We start from the raw sequence: 26,640 nt of genomic DNA, 5'->3' as shown, positions 1-26,640 counted from the left end.
GCCTGGTCCGGCTACGCGCAGGGCTGCGAAGCGCGAAGGTGCCGCGGAGAAACCAAAGAAACTTCTGTTGGTGCTGCGGCGGCCTCGGAAAGGGTCGGGACCGCAGAGTGGACGCGGCGTCCGCTGCGCGGTAGGGGAACCCCAAGTTTCTGAGTCAAGACGCCTGGGTTCTATTTCTAGTGGAGCCACTGACTCAGCCCGTAATTACTACGAATCACTCATTTACATATGCAGATCTCTGGTCCTCATGTCCTCCCTCAGGTGCGAAGGGTGACGCCTGAAGAGGAGGAACTCAATTTGTGACCAATTTGTCATTGGATGCCTGAGCAAAGATGCTTCTGACAAGGGAAACAGGGCTGCTCTCCGACCTTTCCCAAATTCCCACAGAACTGGAAAAGCCAGTGAGTGTTGATGAGAAGACTGCCCGGAGCCAGGAGGAAGCCAGTCCCAGAGGAAGAAAGGCATGTCAGGGGCCAGTGGAAACTAAATGATACCAGTGAATGGATGTAATTAGGGAGATGGGTGTAAGGCCTGGCGCCCCAGGAAGCCCTGTCACCATTAGGGTCTGCCTTTCGGGCTCTCTGCCCCAGGTTCTACCAGCGCAATCCCTACTTTCTGAGGATCCCCACACCCTTTCTCCATTCCCCTCACCTATCCCTGGCCCACACCCCGACTTGGAAAAGCAGTTATCTGTGGCCCCAAACCCCGGATTCACGTTTCCAACAGCCCATTGACACCTCCAACTTGTAGATCTAACAAGTACCTCAAATTTTTAAATCCGCTCTTTCTACCTGATCCTTCTCCAGTTATCTTCCCCAGACAAAACACTAAATGGTACCTCTCTTCATCTGGTTGGGAAAGTCTGAAACCCAGAGTCATTGTGCCCTTTCTCCTATCCCACATTCCTTCCATCAGCAAGTCCTGTAGGTTCTATTTCTGAAAGATCTCTTATTAATCACCTTTCTTCAATTTCCAAAACCACCAACCTAGTCCAAGCCCCAGTATCAGCCGCCTGTCTAATATCTGGTCTCTCATCCCCCCCCACCACCACCACCTCAATAATCCACTGCTCACAAAACAGCCAGAGTGATTGATTTTTTTTAAAAAAGGAAATAAGATCCCATCACTCTCTCCCTTCAAACTACTCAATTGCTTCAGAATAAAATCCAAACACCCTAGCATGGCCTATAAGGCTGTGCATTATTGGGCCCCTGCCGGTCTTTCCCCCTTTAGCCCATACTCTTCTCTGTCTCCCCACTCACTGTGCTTCAGCCACTCCAGCCTCCTTTCTGTTTCCCCAACAGGCCAAGCTTCTTCCCACTGCAGAGCCTTCATGCCTGACACTTTCCCTCTTCTTCTGGAGTGCTCCTTCTCTCAGTACTTCACATGTCTGGCTTCTTTAACTCTTCACAGCAGCCTTCCCCATCTTCCCAGCCTAAAGGCCATCACCACAGGCACATCGCTTTGATTTGATTTCTTCACAACACTGCATTAATTTGTGTATTTTCTGTTCCCCCGCTAGAGTGGGAGCTCCATAAAAGCAAGACCCATCTTTTTTTTTTTTTTTTTAAACATCTTATTTGCTTGGGGAGCCTGAGTGGTTCAGTCAGATAAGATCTGCCTTCAGTTCAGGGCATGGTCCCAGGGTCCTGGGATCGAACCCCACATCAGGCTCGCTACTCAGTGGGAAGGCTGCTTCTCCCTCTCCCTCTGACTTTTCCCTCTGCTTGTTCTCTGTCTCAAATAAATAAATAAAATCTTTAGAAAATAGGTTTTTTATTTGACACACAGAGAGAGAGCGCGCGTGTGAGCATACGAGCAGGGGGAACAGCAGAGAGAGAGGGAGAAAAAGGCTCCACAGGGAGCCCAATTCGGGGCTGCAGGGCTCAAACCCAGGACCCTGGGATTATGACCTGAGCCAAACGCTTAACCAACTGAGCCACCCAGACAAACTTTACCCTGAAGACCTGACACCTAATTAGGTGCTCAATACATATTTGTTGAATGAATGAATGAATGAATGAATGAAGTAAACAATAATAGCCTTCTGGTTCCAAGATTTATTAACAGTGACACATCCTTTTTGGCTCCTCTTCACCCCAGCTCCCAACCCCAATCAACCTCTACCCTCTAGGTCTTCAGCATAGTACCCAAATGTAGGAATTGGGGTTAAATAGACTTGGAGATCATTCAGCTTTCTGGCTTCCAAATCTTTTTTTTTTTTTCTTTAGTGCAGTAAAAACTATTCCTTTCAAACCCCAAACCTCTTACAGAACTCCTGCATATCATATATATAAAGCAGGAGTTCCCTCAACTTGTTGAGGGAAGTAATGTGGGGCTTACAGCTCTAAGAAACAGTTAGATGTTCCCTGGCTCCTTATTTCAGTGACTTCATGGTACATATAAGTGAATGGAGGTTCAGTGAGGGGCCATAGTCTGACCCTCTCTAGGCAGGAGAGTCCAGAGCCCTCAATCCTGTGCTCGTTCCATAGCACCACACTGGCTTCTGGAGCCTTTCCAGCCAGAGCAGAGGAGGCTCCCGGCAGTGTCTGCCATGTGAGAACTTGGGTCTTCTGGCTACCCTCCCCTTCAGACTACTCGTCTGAGGGTCATGTGAGGGGCTGGCTGGAGGGTGAACTGGAAGGTTGGGTGGGAAAGTCAGGTGTTTGTGTCAGAAGGCCATTGGAGTTGGGGGACTGGGGGCTGGAGGGCTGCGGGGGGCTGCCCAGGCCTATGGCAGTCTCTCCTTTCCTCAGGATGAGGCTGCTAAGCTCCTGGAGCAGCTGCTCCTCTAGGGACCCATGTGCCTGGAGGCTGCTCTTTGAAGGGGGGCCAGGAGGGGGCTCAGGTGGCCTCTGCTCTGGGCCCAGGCCACCTGCCTTGGGGAAAGGGGGTTTGTCAAAGGACCTCTGGCTGATGAGAGGGGTCTCTGGGTTGGCTGTCTTCTCTCTCATCGTGGAGAAGGAGGTAGAGGAGTCCTTGGTCAGCTCAGGAAAGGCCCCCACTTCTTCATACACCGGCTCCTCATAGACAGGCTCCTCCAGTTCCTCCTGCTCCTCCACAGATCCCTGGGATGACTTCATTGGCTGGATGGGAATGGGGCAGCATGATGCAGGCACAGAGTTAGAGTTCCTGGGTTAGTAATTGTTAACATTTATTGAGCCCTTCCTCTGGGCCAGATGCAGTAAAATACTTTTCATGTGTGCTATCAAACCAACTCTGTACAATGGGTTACACTGCTGGTGAGTGAAGCGAGGTACAGAGGGGTGAAGTAAGTTGCCCAAGATCACACAGTGAGTAAATGGAAGAACTGAGGCTTCAGCCCAGGTCTATCTGACTCCAAGATGTATTCACTTAACAACTTTCCTTCTGTTTCTCAGAGCCTGTGACTACTTTCCCTTTTCCTTATCATATCCTCCCATGCCTCATTTTCCTCATTCCTTCTGGCCCCTCACAATACTCTCTCTGTGTCTCATGCGCGCACACACACACACACACACACACACGCAAAAACACACACAGATGGCCCTGCATCGAACAAATACAGAGGGCACATGGATTCAGGCAGCACAGAGGAACACAGGGCCGAGGGGCACAAAGCTGAGACAGGTACAGTACTCACAAAGAACATGGACAGGGTCCTCCGGTTGTGAAGTCGCCTCTGGGCACAGGTGGGATGGGGATGAGGGGAGGGAGAGACACAGAGACACAGTGAGGTCTGGCAACAGAAGGCAAGGGTGGGGTATGGGGACACAGAGAAGGCAGAGGCAGGCACCAGACAGGCAGGCACACCACTCCCACCTGCAGGGCAGCAAGGACACAGGCAGGATTCAGGAGGGCACAGCAGCAGGCCAGGGGGACCTCACCAGGGTCTGGTTGGCAGAGAGGAGGGTGGCCCCACTGTCATCTCCTCTGATGGGCAGCAAAGGCATGGTGCCAAACTTCTGACGGGCAAGATCAGAGGAGGAATGGCGTCGTAAGACCACTGGCTGCTGGTCATCGTGCTGCAGGGAGAGTAAGGAGTTGGCACAGTGGGCGTGGGACTACAGCTAGGACCTCTGACCTCACCCTCAGCTTTTTTCATCCCCTCACCTGGGCTTTGAGGATGCTGGTGGTCCAGTCCCACATCTCATCCTCATTAGTGCAGGACAGGTATCTGGGGATGGTCAGAGGGGAATTAGCTGGAGAGGAGGGGTTGTAGCTATAGCAATGGAGAATAGAAAAAGTAGAGAGGAAGAGGACAGGGTGCAGGGCTGGGCCAGGGTAGAAGCCAGGCCGAGAGGTACTCACAGCTGCATCTTCTCCAGTATCAGCGTGAAGCCCCACCTAGGAGCCAAAGGACAAAAGAGATGGGCGATTAGAAAGGCCAGAAGAGGGGGGCACCTGGGCGGCTCATTGGGCTAAAGCCTCTGCCTTCAGCTCAGGTCATCATCCCAGGGTCCTGGGATCAAGCCCTGCATCGGGCTCTCTGTTTGGTGGGGAGCCTGCCTCCCCCTTTGCCTCTCTGCCTACTTGTGATTTCTGTCTGTCAAATAAATAAAATCTTAAAAAGAAAGAAAGAAAGAAAGAGAAATGCCGGAAGAGTGATGGCAGGAAGGTCCTAGAAATGTGGGCTGGGGAAAAAAACTCACGGTGTTGGAGGCTTAAACTTCTTTCGGATTCCCAGGTAGACTTTGGAACCTTCCAAGGGCCACTCTCGTTCTGGTTTAGAGCTCTGAGAACAAGAAGGCAGTCAGTGAGGTCAAGAGGTGAGAGAAGGATTACAGTCAGTCAGGTCAAGAAGTCATGGAAGCACTGGGGTTATGTGCTCACAGGATCACAGAGGTCAAAGAACCAGGGCAGCACTGAGATGGATAAGCACACAGGCTATGGAGCCAGAAGGTTGATGCAGGCATAGCTGCTCCTCAGGGGCTTCCAGCATCCATCCCCGCTTCCCCCAGCACCTCACCTTCTTTTCCTTGAGCAGCAGCAAGCAGCGGCCGCGCAGCAGAAAGAACCTCTCCTGGAAGCGGTTGCCTAGTAAGCGGGGCGGCTCCTCCCGACACCGCAACAGACCCACCCTCGGGCTCTCGCGCCGGATACCTGGGCACGAACAGATGATACTCATAGGAGGGTCCTGGGGGAGAGGCGTGGGGGTGGGGGTGCTGGGCTGAAGGAGGAGGTTCACCTGTGAAGAGGCAGCCAGCCTGGGCCAAGGAGACTTTTCTCAAGAGCAAGGAGGCCGAGCAGGGTTCTGGCAGCTGGCACCATTGAAGGGCCTGCTCTAGGACCCTCTCCTTGGGGTGAAGTGGCCGCTCTGAGGAGTAAAGTAGGAGCAGGTATCAACCAGAATATCCATCCATGCCCTGGACCTCCAGCTCCTTTCCACCAGTCACTTTCGTGTGTCCATTCCACAGCCCAGCCACAGGTATTTATTTAAGAGCCAGCCCTCTGCCAGGCATTGCTGGCCCTAGGGATATAATGGTTAGCACAGAACCCACAGCAGCAAAGTGAGTGAGCAGACAGTATACAGGTAAGTAGACCAAAAATTTGCAAATAATTAAATGCTTTGAAAGAAACAATAAGAAGCTGAGAGAGAGGAGGAGGACAGCTACTGGGACAGAGTGATGACCGGGCAAGGTCTTGGAGAAGGGGGCATTTGAAGCTGAGATTGGGACCTGGAGGAGGAAGAAGAACAAACCATGCTAAAATCAGGGGCAGAAGATTTCAGGCAGGACGCCGCTCCAGAATAAAGGCTCTTTGTCAAGAAAGATGTGTTTGAAAAACAGCTGGCATGGCTCAAGCACCAAGAATGAGTTATGTGAGATGAGGTCCGAGAAATAGGCAAGGGCCAGACAGTCAGGGTCTGTGGACCATAATAAGGAATTTGAATTCTATTTGAAGTTCAGTGGGAAGCCATTGGAAGGTAATGGCATGATCTGATTTATGTTTGAAATGCATGTTGACCACTGTGTGGAAAATGGAATGTCGGGAGGCAAGACGGAAATGCAGGCCAGCTATTCCTTTTCTGGGGTTAGTGGTTAATGTTGGGTGCAGAAAGCTAGTGGTGACTTCACCCTGGCTGGTGGTAATGGCGGAAATGGGTAGAAGCAACAGATTCTAATAGAATCAGCAGGACTCGTTGGTTGGATTAGGTGGGAAGTTGAAGGAAAGGGAGGACAATCAGGTTTCTGGTCTTGATAACTGGGTGAATAGAGGGGCCACTGACTGAGTTAGGGAAAACTAGGAAATGGCCTAGGCTTTTTGTTAGGTGAAAGGTCTGGGAATTGAGTTCAGTCTCGCATGTTTAAAATTAGAGATGCTTGGGGGGCGCCTGGGTGGCTTAGTGGGTTAAGCCTCTGCCTTCGGCTCAGGTCATGATCTCAGGGTCCTGGGATTGAGCCCCGCAACGGGCTCTCTACTTGGCAGGGAGCCTGCTTCCCCCTCTCTCTGCCTGCCTCTGCCTACTTGTGATCTCTCTGTCAAATAAATAAATAAGATCCTAAAAAAAAAATTAGAGATGCTTGGGGTGCCTGCGTGGCTCAGTCGGTTAGGCATCCAAGTCTTGATTTCAGCTCCGGTCATGATCCAGAGAATCCAGCTTATTATCAGCATTTAAAGCCACTGGAATGGATGAGTCATCCAAGGAGAAATGAAGATAGGGAAAGGAAAAGGTCTGGGGTTGAATTCTGGGTCCTTCCAATATTCGGAATGTAGGCAAAGGAGGAAGAAAAGCCTTCTTTGTGGAGGAAGGGAAACCTAGGACTTGTGGGGTCCACACAAATCAAGAAAAAAGAGTACTGAGAAAGAGGGAGTGGTCAACAGTGGGGAATGTCCCTGCATGTGCACAAGGACAGTGTCACTGTATTTGGTAACCCAGAAAGCATTGGTAACTTTGACCCCCCATCACACATGCAAGCACACACGCATGGCAGGCTCACCGAGCTCCCCGTGCTCACGGATCTCAAACGTCATCCACAAGTCCATCCCAGCCTCTGTCCCGCGCATCTCCAATACCTGGTTGGTTAGCTCCTCGGCAGTCAGTGTTGGAGACACCTGGGGTCAGAGCAAGAGCAGAGGACCCATGCCGGTCAGTCCACTGACCCAGTCCCCCCAATCCTCTCATCTCCCCTCCTGTCCCCTCAGGACTGACCTTCAGGGTGACACAGTTGTCTGGGAGCTGCTGTTCTATATAAACCTCCATGATGAGGTCTCCAGCCTGGGACAGCTGAGGGGAAGGCATAATGAAGTCAGGAGGACAGAAGAGGATGCAAAAAATCAAGATCAGAGGACTCCCTCTGTTGCCTCCTAAGCTCTTATCTCCACCTACCCACCCCTGCCGCCCTGGACACAAAAGTCTCCTCCTATCCCTCATCCCCAGTGTGGCTCAGGCCCTTAAAAGGGAGAACCCAAGGAGAGGTAGAACAGCATCTTCAGGCTGTGTGGGTACTTCCCAAGGCAGTGCAGCATATGCTTGGAAGGACAGGTCTAAGGTCAGACTCTCTGGGTTCCAACTCTGACACTCGATACAGTAGGACTTTGAATAAGGGACCCTCAAGGCCCCTGTTTCTTTATTTGAAAAAAAAAATGGTATTGTCTGCCTCATGGAGTTGTGTGACGCTACAGCAAGATCACAGGTGCTTGGAAGATAAGTGCTTAGCTGTTTGCTATCGTATTTACTGCTGTTATGCTCACCACTTTGTCTACCTCAGCTAACTCTTCCTTGGATCTCTTACAGGCGGAACCCAAGTATGCTGCCATCATTTTGCAATGAAGGATCCTCATGGTGGAATAAATAGAGCCAATCCTAAACCAAACCCCTCTCCCCAAAGCACTCCCTTTCTTGGGTTTCCCCTGTGTCTCAGAAAGCTGAGGGCCAATGTCCAGCAGCAGAAGGGCAACTTCCTATCTTGAAAGCCCCTTCCGTCCCACTCATGAGTCTAAGTGCAGGACAGGTTACCTGTACATCCTTCCAGGTGGTGATAAGACTGACCTCCAAGTCAATCTGAGCTACCTGGTCAGAGTCAATCTGTGGAAGAGCCAAAAAGGAGCATGTGTATTGTGGGACAGGTGGGGGCGGGAGGGAGGAGGCCGGGTTGGGGGGGACTGAGGGGTGAGGGGGCAGGGTGCTAGGAAAAGAGGGAAACAGGAAGAGTTTGTAAGACCAGAAGACCTGTATGAGAGCATTAGAGGCAAGGAGAGCTAAAAACCAAGGGGGCAAGGGCACTTGGAGTAAGGTTATGGGATGGAGGGGCAGGCCAATGGGAGGTGATTCTTGATGCAGAGGGCCTTAGAGCTCTGGGCTGGGGGTTTTGCGGGGGCCGAGGATCCAGATTCCAGGAAAAAGGACTGTAGTCAGGGGTAAGGAGAGCTTACATCAAAGACAGAGACGTAGCCGTCGATGAGTTCCTGCAGCACCCGCACCTCATGCTCCCCCCGCCCGTCCGTCTGGAACACACTGGGTGCGAACAGCAGGGCCAGGTTCCGCGTGCACATCTGGTTTAGAGCGGCACACTTTTGTACCCTGCAGAGCGGTGCAACACGGGTCATAAGGGATGCAGCTTGAGCTCACCTGTTTGCCCATGCAGCCATTCATTCAGGAAATCCTTAGAGTCAGTATGCTAAGTCCTGGGCTAAACACTTGGGACGCAGTTGAAAGACACAACACTGGCCTCAAGGAGATCCCAGTGTAAGGCAGAGACAGGTGAGGAATGGGTGATTATAACTCTGGTATGGGGCAACAAACTTTTTTTGGAAAGGGACATATAGTAAATATTTTAGGCTTGTGGGTCATACATTCTTTGGTCCAGTTTGTCAGTTCCACTGTTGTAGAACAAGAGGCTACAGACACTGCATGAGTGAATGGGTGTGCCTTCATACTTTGTGTACAAGACTTTATTTATTTTAAGGATTTGTTTACTTATTTGAGAGAGAGAGCTAGCGCACAGTGGGGAGGGGCAGAGGGAGATGAAGAGAGAGAGAATCTCAAGCAGACTCCCCCTTGAGCAGGGAGTCCGATGCAGGGCTCAATCTCACGTCCCTGATATCATGACCTGAGCTGAAATCAAGAGTCAGGTGCTTAACCAACAAAGTGGCCCAGAAACTTTACAAAACTTTACTTAGAAAAACAGACAGTTGGATGGATATAGCGCATGCTCCATAGTTGGCCCATCCCTGTGATAGAGAGTAATCCGTACAACACAGCCAGGGTTCACCCTGGAATCCCTTAAAGACCTGTCTCCCCAATAGGCTGATCAAGGTAGATCTGCATCTTATTGTTCTTTGTGTCTCCTACCTCCAGCTCTTTGCCTGGTATGAATAATAGAACAAAATAACATTGGTTGCTCACCATTTCTGAATGCTTACTACCTACATGCCAGGAGATGTAGTAAGATTTTTATAAGGATTATCTCATTTAACTCCCATCATCTAGGAGGTGGACACTATTCATTATGCCATCTTCCTTTTTTTTTTTTTTTAAACATTTTATTTATTTGTCAGAGAGAGAGAGGGAGAGAGAGCAAGCACAGGCAGACAGAATGGCAGGCAGAGACAGAGGGAGAAGCAGGCTCCCTGCCGAGCAAGGAGCCCAATGTGGGACTCGATCCCAGGATGCCGGGATCATGACCTGAGCCGAAGGCAGCTGCCCAACCAACTGAGCCACCCAGGCATCCTGCCATCTTCCTTTTATAAACGAGGAAACTAAGGCTCAGAGAGTGCAAATAACTTACCCAAAGTCACACACTAGAATGGTGGAGCCAGAGTACAGCCTAGATCTGCTTGACCCCAAAAAGTCCACACTCAGAACCTTTGTGCTATGACACTTTCACTTAACTGTTTGCAGTTCACTTAACTGACACTTTCACTTAATGAATAAATGTGAGGCAGTGGGAGTAGGGTGGTGGAAGGAGTCGGACAGCGGTGATAAAGTGTCAGTGAGGAGCCTGCAGGGGGTCTGGCCATACTGACCGATAGAGATGCCCGATGAGGGTAGCAAGCGTGCGGCGGTTGACCTGGGGCAAGCAGCCAATTACTTCTTTGTATTTCTCCAGGCGCTGATTCTTCTGGGGTAGCTCTGGGATGGAGTTGGGGGTGGTGGTGGAGAGGATCAGGGAAGGGAGCAAGGAGGGAATTTTAGAGAAACAACCCCAGAATGGATGTCTCTCTGCCCTCTTCCCACCTTGACCTAAGCTGTGTCCCTGAGTGATCCTGGGGAGTGAGAATGAGGGAGGGGAGCAATGGGGAAGAAGGCTGCCAAATCCCACAAAAGAGCCTCAGGGATTTGATGGGGGCGGGTGGAGTTCCAGGTCACCCCTTGGTCGCCTGCGAGGAGTTCTTAGGGATCTTGGGAGTACCAGCAGCCTCCCTCCAGCGAGGCAACAGCCGTGCAGAGGTCACAGGGTCATCGAGCTCTCGAAAGAAGCGTTTGAGTGTATCAGTGACATCTTCCACAAAGTGCTCTCCTGGCCGGAGCTTCACTGACCGGGCATCCCGCCGGAATTCAGCCAGGAGCCGAAGGCTACGGGCACGGGCACCTCCTTTCCGGTATATGCCCTCCAGCTGGAGCCCTGAGAACAGCCAGCATCTCCACTCACCCACTGAGCATCTCTGCTCACCACTGCCCAGAGACCCAACTACCCACCTAGTATCCAGTATCTGTGATCCTCCCACCCGCCACTGACATGCTGTATCGTTATTGGGGTAAGGGGCCCAGAGAAGAGGAAGTCTGCCTCCAGGATATTGATTCTCAAGACCCTGCTTAAGTCCTGCTCAGAAGGTTCTTCCCTAACCATGACATTCCACCTAGCCTCCATCGCTCTCTGTCTCCTCACTGTTTTGATTCTGAGATAGCACTCCCAAATTACATTACAGTTGATCCTCCCTATTCACAAATTCCACATTGTGAATTCATCTACTTGCTAAAATTTATTGTAACCCCCATATCAATACTTAGTGCACTTTTCCAGTCATTTGTGAACATGCTCCGAGTGGAGAATTTGATTTGCCTGTTGGATATATTCCCAGCTAAGCTCTCATATGGTAAACAAGTGTAGTTTTCAAGGTATATATATAGAATCACGTTTTTTGCATTCTTCTGCTTTTTTTGGTTGGTTTCACTATTTAAAATGGTCCCCGAGTGAAGTGCTGAAGGGCTGTGTAGTGTTGCTAAGCGCAGGAAGGCTGTGTGTGCCTTATGGAGAGAATATGTGAATCAGATAAGCTTTGCCCCTGTGTGAGTTACACTGCTGCTGGCTGTGAGTTCAAAGTTAACAGATCACAAGTATATGTTAAATAAAGTGTCTTTAAACAGAAACACACTTCAAACGAGTTTTACATGTTGATCATTTGATTAAAGGTAACCAGAGATTCCCAGGAACCTGACTCTGTATTTCCACTGGGGCAATGATTTAGGATTCACTAATTCAGTGTTTGCAGTAACTTCGTAGAACAAAACTACCGTGAATAACGAGCACTGACTGTATTTCTCTTACTTATCACCCATCTCTCGCACTAGTCCCTGAGCTTCCAGAACCTTCCCTCTTCACTGCTATATCTCCAGTGTCTGGCACACGGGAACCACTCAGTAAGCATCTGCTGAATGAAGAACGGCAGTGTGGGTATGAACACCCATATTCTTCTTTTGAACATGAGGGAGACTGAGAGACGATAGGATCTAGGGAGTGGGGAAGTCACTGCCTGAGGCTACTGCCAAGGTATGGAGAATGTCTCTAGCCACCAACTCTCCACTCTCCCTGCTATTTGTAGTTCATAGATGTGCCTTTTTTGCCCTTTACTGCCTTTCTTGGTTTTCTATGAATTTTCCTTCTCAAGAGTCCAGACTTCTAAAAAGGAGGTTTGCTAAGAAGCTAGATTCTACTTAGTCCTTCCTTGGGCAGGAGAAAAAAGGCAAAGGTCAAAAAGTCACAAAGAATTCTGGGAACCACTTTCAGAGCTGATCCTTTATGCCTGGAAAAACTCCTGCATGGACTAATTCTGCTCAGACCTTCAAGTGTTTTGCTGCACAGCTTGGCTCTTGCCTTGTAGCTGCCCTCTCTTTGTTACATGGCCCTCTAGTCCTATTTCAGTGCTCCTCTTCCTTCACACCCATGCCCCCACCAACAACTACCTTAGAACATTGACTAGCTGCCAGGTGCTGCACTAAAAGCTTTCCATATGTTATCTTACTATCACAACTATACTAGAAAATGAGGACTGTTAGTAGCCCCATTCTACAGATGGGGGAGCTGAGGCTCAGGCAGGTAAAGCAGCTTGCCAACAGAGATACAGTGGATTGCTGTTAAGCTGTAGTCTCTGGAGACAAAGCTCTACAGGCAGACCACACCCTCTGGCTGTGCCCATGTGCCCCATCCCCTGCTGGCTCAGTATTGGCCAGTACCCACTCACCATGTTGGGTGACAAAACTGATGCAGGCATCCACGATGATGGGGATGTCACCCCGGCTCATCTGCTGCTCCTGCAGCGCTGTGCCGCCCCCACCAGCCGCCCCCTCAATGGCTGTGTTCCATGCTGAGAAATCCAGCCGGCCCTCCCCCTGCAGATACAGGGTCCTGAGACCCGAGATGCCTGAGTCAGAGCCAGCTCCAGAGGGTCCTTTAAACTAAGAGGCCCGGGATCACAAGGACCAGACCTCCCAGAGCCACCAGCAGGGGGCAGCAACATTCAAACCAGATGGGGTCCCTGAAGGTGAATTTTTCTTTTCTTTCTTTTTTTTTTTTAAGCTTTTCCTTTTTAAAAATAATTAAAAAAAAAAAGATTTAATCTATTTATTTGAGAGAGAGGGAGAAAGAGAGCATGCACATGCGGGGGACGGGGGTGCAGAGGGAGAGGGACAAGTGGATCCCTGTAGAGTACAGAGACCCCATGCATGGCTCAATTCTAGGACCCCAAGACCAAGACACAAGCTCAAGTCAGACTCCCAACCGACTGAACCACCCAGGTACCCAGTAGACAGGCAAATTTGAGGAAGTGGGCATGGTCCAGCAGACCAGGGTAGAGGGTTGGGGCTGGGCTCTTGAGAGGAGGATGTGGGGTCTAGGATAGGGGTAACACTTACCTTCCTGTCTCCACCAGGACCAAATGCTCCTTCTTGTCTGGGGTGTCAGCTGCTGAAACCACACCTGGAGAAGAATCATCAGACATTATCATCAAAATTTCTTCATCTTATTGACCAATAAGTCACTAAGTATTCAAGGTATCTTGATACCAGACTAGGAGTCTTCAAAGAATGTTGCATTAAATCCTATAAGTTACATACTATTATCCCCATTTTACAGGTGACACATTAAAGCTCAGAGACATTAAGTTTCTTGTCTCTTTACTTGTTATAAAATGGCAAATCTAGGCTTGAACTCAGGTCTCTTGTCTCTAAAGCCCTCCGATATTATCCCACACTGTTCCTCTTTGAGGAAGAAGTGAAAGTATCCAGTCCCCTCTCCTAGTCCCCAACCAGCAAGCAACTCCAAGTAATACTAACAGTAACATTAATAACATATAACACTTATTAAACACTAATAAGATGCCTTCTGCCAGGCTCTTTGGTAAGTGTTTTAAATGCATTGCTTTATTTGAAACTTAACAACTCTTGTATCGTGCCCATTGTAAAGATGCGGAGACTAAGGCACAGAAAGGTTAAGTAACTTGTCCAAGGTCACATAGCTAGGAAGTGATGGAGATGGGGTTCTGTATCTGGGCAGTCTGACTCCAGAGCTTATGCCCAAATCCACTATGTTCTGCTCTTTCCCATAGTGACCCCAAACAGATGAATGTTCACTGCCCCCTACTCCATGGCCACCTTTCATCCCCGTCCCCACCCCTGCTCACTGATTTCCTGTAGCCGCCGCAGATGCACCATGTCCTCAGGGGCTGGAGGGCCAGGGCCCGATGCTGGACACAGGAAGAGGAGATCACCACGAAGAAGTCCGAACCCTGACAGCCAGAGGCCAGGGGCCAAGGCTGAATGGGTGGGAGAGCGCAGCCACAGGCGGCCCAGCCGCAGCAGCCCGGGGCCCAACAGCTGGTGGCAGCTCAGCGGGGAGAACCACTGTGAGGCAAGAGGAGGACATGGGGAACAAAGAGGGTGAGGAAAGAGACAAGATGTAGGGGAGAGAAATAAGAGTGAGAAGGATAGGGAATGATATGAAGAGAAAGCAAAAGAAAGAGAGGAATGAAAAGGGATTGGAGAGAGCAGAAGAAAGACCCGAGGAGACAGGAGATGGATGGAGAAAGGAAAGAAATTCAGTTCAATTTAATTTGCTCTAGCAAACACAGGGCAGCCTCCTGTCATTTGCAGGGTATTGGGGCCAGAAGGAATAGGGAACCAAAATGCTATAACTGAAGAGTCACAATGCCCTGGGAAATCCCAGCATCCTAAGGGGCTGGAGAGGCTTCATAGAGAAACAAGGGTTTGAGGTGGTCCAAAGGAATGCTTTCCCAACCACCTGTGGGGAAGGAACACGGGGTTCTTCTTTTTGTTGTTATTGTTCAAAATTCCAATCTGTTACTAACCAGAACTTTCATTTAAAAAAGAAAAAAAAAAGAAAAAAAAAAGAAGAAGAAAGAAAGAACTACTAGCAAAGTGAAATGAAAAAAGAAATGTAAAATATAAGCCCCCACTTTAAGAAATTAGATTCTACACCTAAAATTACTTTGTTCCACTGCTAAGAAAGATTCGGAACGCTCCCTCTCAAGTTCTGTTCTTATTCTGCCAGAGGCCATGACAAAGAATGAGCCAGTGCGGTGTCCCAGGCTGCAGACTGCGCTTTGGGTAGCACGGCCTTTAAGGATGAGCTACGTTTTTGGAAAGTGCAGCTGACAATCAGAGGAGATAGCCTGGAGGCCACAAGGGCCATGACACAGCCCTGAAAGGACACACAGACCACTTCTTGGCTGGCAGGAGTTCTACTCCTCTAAGCAGAGTGGGGGAGAGTGGGGTCAGAGGCCAGAGAGCAGGTGAGCATTTCCCACAGAGGAGTGTCACGGGCTGCAGAGCCAACCAGGTAAGGCCAGGAGGAGGCCCTTGGGCTTTGGTAATGGGAAGTCACTAGGCACCCCACAGCGTGGCCGCTCAGAAGTCTGGCAGAGGTGGTGCAGTGGCAGCCACAAGGGGCTAAGGAGGAAGTGCAATCCCGCCAGGGCGCACAGCCTTCTGCCAGGCTGTCGGGAGGCAGTGTGATGAGCTGATGGTAGAGCAGGGCTGATAGAGAAACTAGGTAGGCATGGGAGCGACTGGCATCCTCATCACCCACAGATAGAGGGCCTGTGTGCGCCAGGCAGCAAGGGCCTCACATGTTACTTAATCCTCGACCCCGAGGGGCATGTCTTGTATACCCACTCTATCCCTGGGGAAAAGCTCATGAGGCTGAAAGTTGAAGGACTCAGATCCCAGCATGTCTGATTCTAGGGTGTGAATGTTTAACTCCAGCGAGAGGGTGCAGGACAGAGAGACTGGCTTGCCTGGGAATGGAGATGCTGGGCATGTAAATGCAGCCTTCCCTCTGGACTGGGAGAACTTGAGGGAGGGGGAAGAAGGAGTTAGAGGCAGCCCTTCCTTGGGCAGAGGCCCTGCACAGTCAGGTTTGGGCCATGACCTTTGGAGACAGAGGTCTGTTTTCAATCTTGGGCTCTGCTGTCGCCTAGCTCTGTGACCTTGACCAAGTGACTTCATAACCTCAGTGACTGTTTCCCTATATGTCAAATATTGATAATCCTTTCATCTGAGGGTTGCTGTGAGAGTTAAATGAGATATTGAGTGGGTAGAACCTCACACTGGTCATAGCACAGAAATTAATCTTAGTTGTCAATGGACAGTGGTGGGAGTGGTTATAGGAACAAGAGAGGGCAGAATGGGGGCAGCTGGGGACAGGAGAACCACGAACTGTCGGGGAGGGTTCTTGGCTGGCTCACCTTGCCCACAGCACTGGTCCAGGCCTCCAGACTGTCAGCTCCATCTGTGCCAAAATGCTGGATCCTTCCCCCGGTTAGGATGAGCTCAAAGGAAAAGGGGAATCTAGAGAGAAAGTGAGGTCAAGGAGGAGAAAGGGGACCAATACAGGGCTGGCAGGCTCAGGATCGGGAAGGACAAAGTGGGGGTGCAGGGAGCGCCGGGTGCAGTTACCTGTCGAGGTCACCTGGGTCTGTGGGTGGGGGACTCACACCCAAACATACAACATCCTGGGGCTGGATGAGGCTGAGGGGTTCAGGGCTGCTTTCCGACGCAAACATTTCCAGAGCCGCTCTCAGCACACACCATAGTCTGGGGGGAGCTAAGGAGGAGGCTGATGGTCAACAGGCAAAGCCCCTCTGTCCCTACTATGATAATTCCCATTTGCCAGACAATCATGCCATATCCTCTGCCTATGTATGATCTCATGTGATCTTCACAATTCTATGAGGTAGGCATCACTTTCAATTCTCTTTTGCCTATGGGGAAACTGAGGCCCAGAGTTTGAGTAGCTTGCCCAAAGCACACAAATAGGAGGTAGCAGAACTATGATTTGGCCCAGGCAGTCTGACTTCACAGCACGGGCTCTCAGCTCTCACCCAATGCTGCCACTGAGTATGGTCCCCCCATTACTCCCAGCACCCAGCCCATGCCAGGATGTGGCCCTGCTTGCCCTTCCCAGCCCTCTGTGGTACACTCTTGCTCATCCCAGTTTCTGCCCCATCTCCTCCCACCCTCCGCTCCCCTCTTACCATCCCGGCCCCTGCGAGGAGGTGGTGGTCCAGCTTTGTTGCTGATGGGACCACAGTACAGGAAGCTGCTGTAAGTGGCGGGCACCACCACCTCATTGTATACACCAGGGGAAGGGTCTGCAAGGGGAAGAAGTTGTCAGTTCGGGCGATGGCCTGAGTCCCCTGGGGAAAAGGATCAGATTGAGGAAGACAGTGGGACCTGATTCCACTGGCAGCATGGCCAAGTGAAGCCCAGTGGAGCCAGACTCCTCACCTCCCACATTAGAAAAGAGGGTGACAGGAAGTGAGACTCCAGCCCTTGCCCATTCTTGTCCCCACCAGTGAGCCCACCAGCCAGTCAGCCCAGGGGTGGGGGCCTATGAGCGTGGACCATCCTGTAAGTGTCTCAGCCCCTCTGGCCTAACCACTGGAGGAAAGCCTCTTTTGATGACCATTTCTATCATCAGACTTCTCCCAGGGAGATGAGACCTCGCTTATGGATTCACCTTGTCAGGGGTAGACCAGCACTAACACCTCAAATGTCCAAATCCACCCCAGGCAGTGGCCACCATTGGGCATTGCATGACATCAGGAAATAGACCCTAGGGGATCTAGAAGTTTGGGAGACTGCCCAGACTGGGCTATTGTGATGGCCTGAGGAAGAGGATATTTGGGGCTTCCTGGAACAATCAAGGCACAGGTCAGGGCTGAGAATTCTTGGAGGGTGAGAAAGGGGACCCTTGTGGGAATTACCTGGGAGCTGGAGACCCGGGAAGCTGCCATAGAGGGCTGCGGGGGACCAGGGCTCCTCGCCCTCAGAGGCCTCAACACAGAGGAGCTGGGTCATGTTCTTCAGCAGGTTGGGTCCTGCCACAGCGGCACACAGTGCCTGCAGGGGGGAAGGGCCTCTGTCAGTGCCAAGACTCAACCTGAGAGCATGGGGACAGTCATACAGTCATCAAAAACAGCCCCTACCACCCCAAGTCTAGGCATTTTAACTTAGAGACTACCCTCCTCCCCATCAGCTCCTACCTGGAGAAGCTGACTATGATCTGGATACTGAGGGTGGGGCTTCCGGTAGAGACCCAGGCGGTACTTCCGAGAGATGAACTCTCCCCGGGGGCCTGGGCTTGTGTCTGGATGCAGCCCCTCTCCTAGGGGTAGAGCCCCTGCCCAGAAGCGATTGGCACGATCATTTCCCAGGACAATGAACAACTGCAGGATGACAAGGGGCAGAGGCAAGTAAGAGGAACTCAAGGGTCTCAGACATTTCTGCCCCCAAGCTTGGCCCAAGGCCTTTTTGGGATGCTCTCCTTCCCTCTTCCCCACTTTCTCCCTCTTCAGACTCCTCACCTGCACTATTTCATTACTCCAAACACTTGTGTCCAGCTTCAGGCTCTGTACCTTGGAGATCCCAGAACCCAGGGCCCGGTGTTGACCTGTTAGGGTATGGAGGGTATGTGGCACGGATGCTTAGAGCCCCCCGACCTAGGCCCCCCACCACTGTTTCAGCCAAAGGCCCCAGCCCTCACCTGCGCACTGCTTGCAGATGACCACCCCCAGGTTGACAGCAGCCCAGTCTGGGCGGGAGGCCCCACAGTCCGCACAGTGCCGGTTTGCCCGATTGGACCAGATTTTCTCAGCCACCTCGTAGTCAGACAGGGTCTCGGTTACTGCTTCCTGCAGAGCGGCCGCCCAGCTCTGCCGAGCCCCCCCAGACTCGGCTGTGAAGCTGAGGGGTGGACAGCCAGTCTGTGGGCATGGAGACCCCCTCCAACCTGTCCCATCCCACTGGCCATTCCTGCAGGAGCCACCACTGGCCACAGCTGGGCCAGTCTAGACCCTCCTGAGACCTTGACCCTGTTCACTGGACTCCTGTGAGAGCACACCCACTGACATCCTACTGAAGAGGCCTCAGTCCTCTGCCCGCCCTGTGCCGCCTGCCCAAGTCTCTCCCCCAGCCCTGCCTCCTGCCAGTCTGGGCCCCACCTGAAGCAGCGATGTGGGGTGAGCAGATCAAAGCTGCGGCTCTTGGTCTCCCGGACGCTGCAGCCTTGCAGTTCAATGAAGCAGATCCCGATGCCCAAAGAAAAGGCCTGGTGGGGATGGGGGGGAAGGTGCAGCATTGGAGCAGGGACAGTGAGGTGCCAGAATGGATTAGGCCAGGCTCCTTGGCCCCGGCCCGGCCCTTCTGACCTGCTCACTCTTGTACAGTGCCAGCTCTCCAGGGCTCAAAGCAGCAAAAACCTTGGCCTTGTGTCCTCGAAGCTCCAGCATGCCTGTGCGGAGGGGTCGGGGTGGCTGAGGGGGCCGGGGGTTGCCCAGGAGGCGCTGCTCCCTCAGGCAGGATTGCAGAGTGGAACACCATGTGTCCCGCTGGGCTGGTGGGGGACAGAGAGGCCGGTGAGCCAGCAGGCCGTGTCCTCACGCGGCCTTCTTGCCCCAACCCGGGGGGCACACAGCAGGCCCCGATTCTCACCCTCGCTCTCTGTGCGAAACACAAATACCCTCTGGCCAGTGATGACCTGGAACTTGTTGTCCTTGCTGCTGCGGGTCATCTCGATGGCAGTGAGAGGGATCACCCCCTTGGGGAAGGGATCCTACAGAGACAGTCCAGGGGCACAGAGGGACAGAAACTCAGCCATGTGTGCTGACCTGGGAGCCGGCACCCACTTTTTTAATGAGGTCAGCACTCATGTCACAGGCAGTGGGGTACGGCCACTAGGTTAGCTACTTTAGATGCTGACATCAGTCATATTGTACCCCTGCATCACAGGCTTCCCATCCTCCTGTCCTCAGCCCCCACCCTTTCCCTAGCCCCGACCCAGCCTCTCGCCAGACCCCGACCTTGTCACTGCCGAAGTACATGAGACTCCTTCCGTTGAACTGCACAAAGCGCCTCTGGAAAACGTAGTTTCTGGGGACAGGAGGGGCCAAGATGAGTGAGCGGTGGAGGCTGTATCCTGGGGGGCTCCTAGGGTCTGGGAGCACTGGAGACCTGACCCCCACCCCACCCAACTCTCACCCTTCCCTCTCCTCCCTCCCCTCCCTCCTTTTCCCTCCCTAGCAGCCCACCCCTGAGGGGAGAGCTTGTCTAGCCAGCCACTGAGAAGGGGTGAGGGGCGGTCTGCTGTGGAGGAGAAGCTGGCATAGGGTGAAATGAGGTCATCGTTGGTTTCCACGTCCAGGGTGGGCAGTGAGATGTTGGAATCCCCAGGCAGCTCAAGGCTGGCATAGCCCGCGTCCTCCCGTGCCTCCAGATCCTGCCGGCTGAGCCTTAATATGGGGCAAGACAGAGGAACACACATTAGACCCAGTTCCCCGGCCATCCTCACCTGCGGTGCTTCATACGATGCCTGGCAGGTCCTGGAAATAGGGAGTTTGGGAAAAGATTAGCCTAGAATTTCTTCCCTGAGCACACTTAGATTTTTGGTTAGAGCAATTTCAGTCCCTCTCCTCTGCCATTAGTGTCACTTGGTAGAAAACATGGGGAAGGGCTGCATATCTCACTCTCTGTCACAGATGCTGGTATCTGATCAAGAAGTCTTCTCAGTCCTTTCTCCAAAAAGGGATTGAGCTTCCCTCCCTGGACCAAGTTCTGGCCGATTCTCAGGAGGGTGCTGTGAACTACCTGACTGGTCACTTGCTTCCCCTCAGGGCCTCCCTCCAACACCCGTTTTTCTACCAGCCCCAGAATGCTCTTTTAAAAATGCAAGTGACATCATTTCACTCCCTCCTGCTTGAAATCCTGCAATAACTTCCCATTTGCAATTAGGATAAATCCAAATTCCTCACCACAGGCTGCAAGATCTTGTACAATGAGACCCTCGGCCAATCCCCTGCCCTCTTGTTGCATCACCCTAGCCTTTGCTTTCTACCGTTCAGCCACATTCTCTTCTCTTTCAGAATCTTTGCACATGCGGCTGCCTCTGCCTAGAACATGCGTCCCCAGTCTGCTTTTCCCCATCTTTTAGGTCTTTGCTTACACCATCTTCCCAGAAAGTCCTCTATTATTCTGTCACTTTCCAGTAGTCCTTACCTCAGTAGCACAAAATCACTTGCAAAACCTTAAAATACGGGTATGTGGGCCCCCTACTAGACCCCTGAGTTTGATCTTCTGGGAGTGGGGCCCAGGCATTTCTAGCTCTGAAAGTTCCCCCAGCTATATAGCACAGCTAAGGTTGAAAACCACCTCTCTGCCCTCTTTGTTTTCTACTTCACTGAGAAATTGAAGCAATCAGACAAGAACCCCACAGATTCCCAGTGTCTCATCTACCAAGTTCACACATACTTTGCATTTCTTCTGCCACCATCATAAACATCCCTGTCTGAAGCCAGTCCCTCCTCTGAGCACGGTCCTCTCACCTACGCAAGGACATTGCTCCAGACTTTCTCCCCTTTCTCTCCCCTACAGCAGCTAATTTTCCCTCCCTCCCAGATCCCTCTCTCCCAGTCCACCTATAAACATATATAACAGTCCATCCTACAAAAATCATTTCCTGGCTTCATTTCCACTATCGACAACCACTCAACTCTGCCCTTCTCTGCAGAAAAACTCCTCAAAAATGTTGTTTATACATTCCAACTTCTTCTGTTACCTCCTGAGACCATTCTGAGGCAGCTTTCACCTCTACCCCTTATCAAGGTCCTCAGTGACCTCCATGTTGTCAATGCCAGAGGCCAATTCTCAGTCCTCATCTTTCTTGATCTCAGCAGCATTGGATACCACCGACCTCCCCCTCTTCCTTTCTTCCCTTAGCTCCTAGGATGCCACATTCTCCCAGTCTTCCTTTTCCTTCACCTGCCATTCCTTTTCAGTCTGTTTTGCTGGTTCTTCCTCTTCTCCCAAACCTCTTGATACTGGAGTGTGCCAGGACTCTGATCTTGGCCCTCTGCTCTAGCGACACGCACTCACAGCTACATACACTGACCTAGAGGCTGACAACCCACAAATCTAGATCTCCAGTTCAGACCTCTCCCCTGAACTCTAGACTTGGATATCCAATGGCCTATTTGTTATCTCTTCTCCGGCTTGTAACATATACCTCAAATTCAGCACGCCCAAAATGGAACTCCTGATTTCCCCCCAACCCCTGGCTTCGTACACCGTCTTCCCCATTTCAGAGTAGAGCAATTCCAGGAACTTTCAGTTGCTCAAATGGCGCTATCCAACAGAACTCAATGTGAGAACCACACAAGTGATTTTCGATTTTCTAGCAGCCACATTAAAAAATAAAAAGAAACAAGTGAAAATAATTGTAATAATATATTTTATTTAATCCAACATACCCAAAATATTAACATTTTATTATATCATCTGTATAAAAAGTAAGATAATTTATGTCTACTTCTGTTACACACACCCAGTATTACTTTGTTCATACTAAGTCTCTGAAATTTGGTAGTTGTAGAGTTCCAACGCATCTTACTCCAGACTAGCCGCATTTCATGTATTCAGTAATCACATGTGGCTAGTGGCTACCATGCTGGACAGGGTAGCCTCAGTCTGAAACCTCTGAAGTAATTCTTGACTGCTCTTTTTCCTCACACCCCAACTCCTTAGGACAGTTTGCCTTCAAAATATAACCCAAATCTAGCCACTTCTCACCATCTTCACTACTGTGACACTCGCTGGAAGTGTCAACTAGATTACGGGAGCCACCTCCTCACTTGGTCTCTCTGCTTCTGCTTTTGCCCCCTACAGACCATTCCCAACACAGCGACCAGAGGGGTTCTTAAAATGTAAGGCAAAACCCTCCCAAAGGCTTCCCTTTCACTTTGAGTCAAAGCGAAAGTCCTTACAAGGTCCTACCTTTGGCCCCTTTGACCTCTGTGTCGTCATCTTTTTCCTGCTCTGGCCACTCTGCCCCAGCCCTGCTGGCTTTGTCACCAATCTTGGGTCCCCCTGAAAGTCTCTATTCTGGCCACTGTCCCCTGCCTTGGGACACTCTTCTCCCAGATACTGTCACAACTAACTCTTTCACCCTCTTCATTTTGCTCAAATAACAATCTAGCAATTCTTTTTTTTTTTTTTTAAAGATTTTATTTGTTTATTTGACAGAGAGAGAGATCACAAGTAGGCAGAGAGGCAGGCAGAGAGAGAGGGGGAAGCAGGTTCTGAGCAGACAGCCCGATCCCAGGGGCTTGATCCCAGAACACTGAGATCATGACCTGACCTAAGGCAGAGACTTAACCCACTGAGCCACCCAGGCGCCCGTACTCTGGCAATTCTTAATGAAAAACTGCAGGGTGTATCCCCCTCAGTCCATCCCAGCCTTCTTACCCAGCTCTATTTTTTTCCATCGCATTCACCATCTTTTAACATATGAAATAACTTACTTTTTGTTTCTATTTTTATTTGACTATCTGCCCACAGGGGCTGGGATTTCTGATCTATCCCAAGTATCTACAATATCTGGCATGCAGTATGTGCTCAGTAAAGATGCCTTAAGTAAATGCATGAAGGGGTACCTGGTTGGCTCAGTCACTGAGCATCTGCCTTTGGCACAGGTCATGATCCTGGGGTCCTGGGATTGAGCCGCATCAGGCTCTCTGCTCTATGGGAGGCCTACTTCTCCCTCTCTCAGCACTTCCCATTGTGTTCCCTCTCTCGCTGTCTCTCCATCAAATAAATAAATAAAATCTTAAAAAACAAAAACAAAAATATAACAACAAAAGCATGAAAACCACTTCTCCCTATTTTAAGTCATATATTCATTTGTTTGTCTGCTTGCTTCCTTTCCTGTCTGGCCCACTGAATCATAAGCTGCCTGAGGAGGATACTGGGTCTTTCCTAATCCTGCTGTATCTAGAGTACCCGGCTGGCACACAGCGGACACGCAACACACACTTAATGAATAATGGGTACACAGCCACCGCCAACTGCTCCTCAAGCATCCCTCTTCCTGCCATCACCACCCTACTGACCACTCACCTTTGTTCAGCCCTGTCCTGACAGACATCTCTGCCTTCTCTCCTGTCCGCGGGCCCTGGGGCGCCCACAGGCTGGACACCATAGTACAGGCAGCCAGGGTCCATGATGTGTACTGGCAGGGAGAGGAATGGGGGAGACAGGGAAGAGGTCAGATGGGAGTGTGTGCAGTCCTGAAGGGCCTTGTTCCTCTCCCCCAAATCCATGCTAACCCACCTACCTGTGCCTGCTGTGGGCCTGAGGGCAGGGGTGGGGGCAGCTGCCTGGGAGCTATCTGGGGCCCTGAGGGAAGAGGTCTAGTGATCATTAAGGGAGAGAGGAGACAGGACTAGCCCTCATGTCCTGCTCCTCCCAGCCCCCACCCAGCACTGGCTCCCAAGGGACCCAACCCCACTCACATGTCCTGAGCTGTCTGGGCCCCGCCTCTTAAGTCCAGGCCAAAGTAGATGGCGTTGGGCATCATCTCCATAGTATTCAAGGCTGAAATTTGCTCAGAGGAGGAGGTGGGGAGAAGCGGGGACTTGGGGCTGGACTCTGGGCTCCTGGACACTTCGGGTCTCCAGAGGGCTGGGCTCACTCCAGGCCTTTGGGTGGCAGTAGGGCCACTAAGCCCACCAAATACCGTCCTGGGCTTAGGCACAGGCTTGGGGGGCTGGGCTTGGGGCGCTAGGCTAGGGGATGGCTCCATGGCACTGTCCGACTGGGGATCCAGGGAGCCCTCTGCAGCACCTGCCTGCAGCAGGCGCAGAATGCGTTTCCGGTGCCCTGTGGCGTTGATGCCCAACTGCCTCAGCTCGTCGTGGCCCAGGCCCCGGGCTGCAGCTGCCGTGGCCAGGCCATGCCGCCGGAACGTGTCTGCATACTGCTCCAGGTGCACCGTGGCCAGCCACACAGCGATGTCCAGGTCCTGAGGGGCAGCCATGGGGGCTCAGGCCATTGCTGGGGGGAGCGGCAGGGTGAAGGGAGGGCTCAGGCTGAGATTCCCCCTCCCTGTCCCAAAGTCTGAGGTCTGGACGGGGTGGGTACCAGACTTCAGTCTTCCTCCAAAGAAAAATAACCAGTGGCCGGCAATCTGGAGGAAGAGCCATCCCAGAAATCAGAAGGGGCTTTCTTATTATAGGAGAAGTCCTTTGTTTGCAGGTGAGGACACTGAGGCCCAGAGAAGGGAAGAGGCTTGCCCCAGGCTCACAAGGAGCTGGTGGAAGTGTTGACCTCCAAGCTCCTGCCCCACCTAGGTCTGCCTCTGCTTGCCTGCACACTCAACCACGTAAGCACAGGGCAAGAGGAGAGAAGCCTGCAGGGGCAAAATGAAGTGGGACGGTGGGGAGGAGGAGCCCCATGATGTGGTATAAGTGGGGACAGGGGCAGCTGTAGCATGGCAGAAGGAAGGAGGGAGGAGGTGCAGCTCCCACTCCCCCTAGTTTCCAGAACCGAGGTCCAGGCTCTTGGCCATCCTAAACCTGGTCATTCCCAGTTCCTCCTCCCCTTCCACCTATTGTCTCTGCTCAGACTTCCTTCCTGTCCCTCCGGCCCTGGCCGCCCCCACATCCTGTCTGCCTTGGTCAGGCTGCCCAGAGAGCCCTAAGTCCCCCAGCAAGTAGGGTCCTGGCCCGAGGCAGAGACCACTTGGAGTGAAGCTAGGGTGGGGAATGGGGTCAGAGAGAGGCAGACAGGAAGCCAGGGGTACTCCAGGGTCTTCCCTCTCCACCAACCTGCAACATGTTCACACATGTGTATGCACATGTGAGCACCCTCCTGTAGGGACTCAGAAGTGCGAAATGACATCCTTCTGCCTCTGCTTTCTCCAAGTCTTCCTCTCCAGAACCTTCCCGTTCCCTGCACCTGCCCTTGAGCTCAGGTCTCTGAGGCTCTGTCCCATTCTGCCAAACTGACCCTGACCCTGGTCTATTCTCTGGACTCGACTCAAATTCTGTCTCCCTGAAGTGTTCTCTCTGCCTGTCCCTGTCTCTACAGCACTACATCTGTCCCCACTTCTACCTAAATCCATTCTTCGTTCCTCTCCTTCTTTTGCTCTGTATCATTAAGCCTCTCCTTGCCTCAGTCTCCAATTGTAACTAGACTTTAGATGTACGTGAATCCAGGCTTCTGTCTCTCCGCCTCTGCCTGTTAGGCTCCCTCCCTGTTGCTCTCTGTGGAGTCCTGACTAGGACGGCCTGTCGCCCCCAGCATCAGTTCTGGCCTCTCTGCCTCTCTGCGGTCGGGCCCCATCCCCAAGCTTGTTAGGGCCTGACTCAGAGCCCAGTTTCCCAGTGACTCAGACCCATCCGAGGGCACGGGACCGGGAACCGAGAGGTGCGCTGGGGCAGCAGTGGCGGGGGCGGGCCGGGCAGCACCCGGCTGTGCGGACTGAGACAGGGGAGGGGGCAAAGAGGGAGGGGGCAGAGGCCGGGCCACCGGAGGGAGGGGCGGGTCGCGGCGGGGAGGGGGCAGGGGAGGGCCGCCGGCGCGGAGGGAGCCCTCGAGGAGGGGACGGGGAGGAGTCTGGGAAGCAGGGGCCCGTGGACGCGGGGGTCCTCACCTCACTACGCGGCCGCCGTCTGCTCCCACTGCCTGTTGCGCCGTCCGAGTCTCCGGCCGCGCCGCGCCGGCCCCGCCTCCCCTCAGCCCTCCCTCGACGGGCCGGGCTCCGCCCCGCCGGCCGGTTCCCTCCCCGGGCCCCCCACCGCTCCTTGTGCAAGCGCCGGCGTTCAAAAGGTCCGGCCTCCTTACCCAACCGCGGCGCTTATCTCGGGGCCTGCCCAGCTCTAACCTCTCAGGGGCCGAGAAAGGGACCGGAACAGGGCTGGAGGCCAAGACAGGCTTAGAGACAGGGACAAAGGGGCAGAGCCCAGAATGGAGGTGGGACAGGGGTAGAACCAGCGCAAAAAGGAGGGCGCTGTGTGGAGCACGGCTTTGCGTCCCATCTGCTGTTCCCTCCCCGTCGTGCCAAAAGAGGAGGCCAAGGGGTTGGCCCTAAGACCCCAGAGTGGCAGGCCGTCTCCCACGCCCAGCACGGTGGCTGGACCCTGGCACCCTGT

The 26,640-nt window shown here is 52.3% G+C and overlaps 1 protein-coding gene across 3 annotated transcripts; it reads right to left on the bottom strand.

Annotated features, from left to right (window-relative positions):
• Positions 1-2,040: 2,040 nt before the first annotated feature.
• Positions 2,041-26,308, bottom strand: ARAP3 (ArfGAP with RhoGAP domain, ankyrin repeat and PH domain 3). Of its 3 annotated transcripts, none has more exons than XM_032336357.1 (33): positions 26,142-26,308; positions 24,001-24,509; positions 23,823-23,884; positions 23,606-23,717; positions 19,747-19,947; positions 19,519-19,588; positions 19,151-19,271; positions 18,868-19,052; positions 18,661-18,767; positions 18,204-18,403; positions 18,025-18,110; positions 17,704-17,886; positions 17,425-17,560; positions 16,693-16,809; positions 16,115-16,262; positions 15,904-16,006; positions 13,822-14,041; positions 13,055-13,118; positions 12,385-12,548; positions 10,335-10,547; positions 9,949-10,054; positions 8,356-8,503; positions 7,940-8,008; positions 7,133-7,207; positions 6,921-7,035; positions 5,168-5,296; positions 4,949-5,082; positions 4,632-4,714; positions 4,291-4,326; positions 4,093-4,156; positions 3,867-4,004; positions 3,623-3,661; positions 2,041-3,086 (listed from the first exon to the last, which is right to left on the bottom strand). In XM_032336357.1, exons 2-33 carry the CDS (start codon positions 24,288-24,290, stop codon positions 2,610-2,612), a joined length of 4,395 nt encoding a protein of 1,464 aa, XP_032192248.1. In that variant the 5' UTR covers positions 24,291-24,509; positions 26,142-26,308; the 3' UTR covers positions 2,041-2,609. The 3 variants fall into 3 exon arrangements, with proteins under 3 accessions (XP_032192248.1, XP_032192246.1, XP_032192247.1); XM_032336355.1 differs by having other exon boundaries at positions 24,001-24,541; positions 26,142-26,227; XM_032336356.1 differs by lacking the exon at positions 3,623-3,661 and having other exon boundaries at positions 24,001-24,541; positions 26,142-26,227.
• Positions 26,309-26,640: the final 332 nt, after the last annotated feature.

The sequence above is a fragment of the Mustela erminea genome, chromosome 3 (assembly GCF_009829155.1).
Source record: "Mustela erminea isolate mMusErm1 chromosome 3, mMusErm1.Pri, whole genome shotgun sequence".
NCBI classification, from domain to species: Eukaryota; Metazoa; Chordata; class Mammalia; order Carnivora; family Mustelidae; genus Mustela; species Mustela erminea.
The sequence above is the reverse complement of the archived record's forward strand: the minus strand, read 5'-3'. Positions and strand labels throughout refer to the sequence as shown.

Bases quoted from the DNA above. Each gene is read 5' to 3' on its own strand.
- ARAP3 (XM_032336355.1), bottom strand. From the start codon at position 24,524: ATGGCTGCCCCTCAGGACCTGGACATCGCTGTGTGGCTGGCCACGGTG. The intron at 7,036-7,132 runs GTCAGTCCTGAG...CTCTGACCCCAG, and splicing joins ACAACTGTGTCACCCTGAAG to GTGTCTCCAACACTGACTGC. The intron at 3,087-3,622 runs GTGAGTACTGTA...ATTCCCATCCAG, and splicing joins GGACCCTGTCCATGTTCTTT to CCAATGAAGTCATCCCAGGG.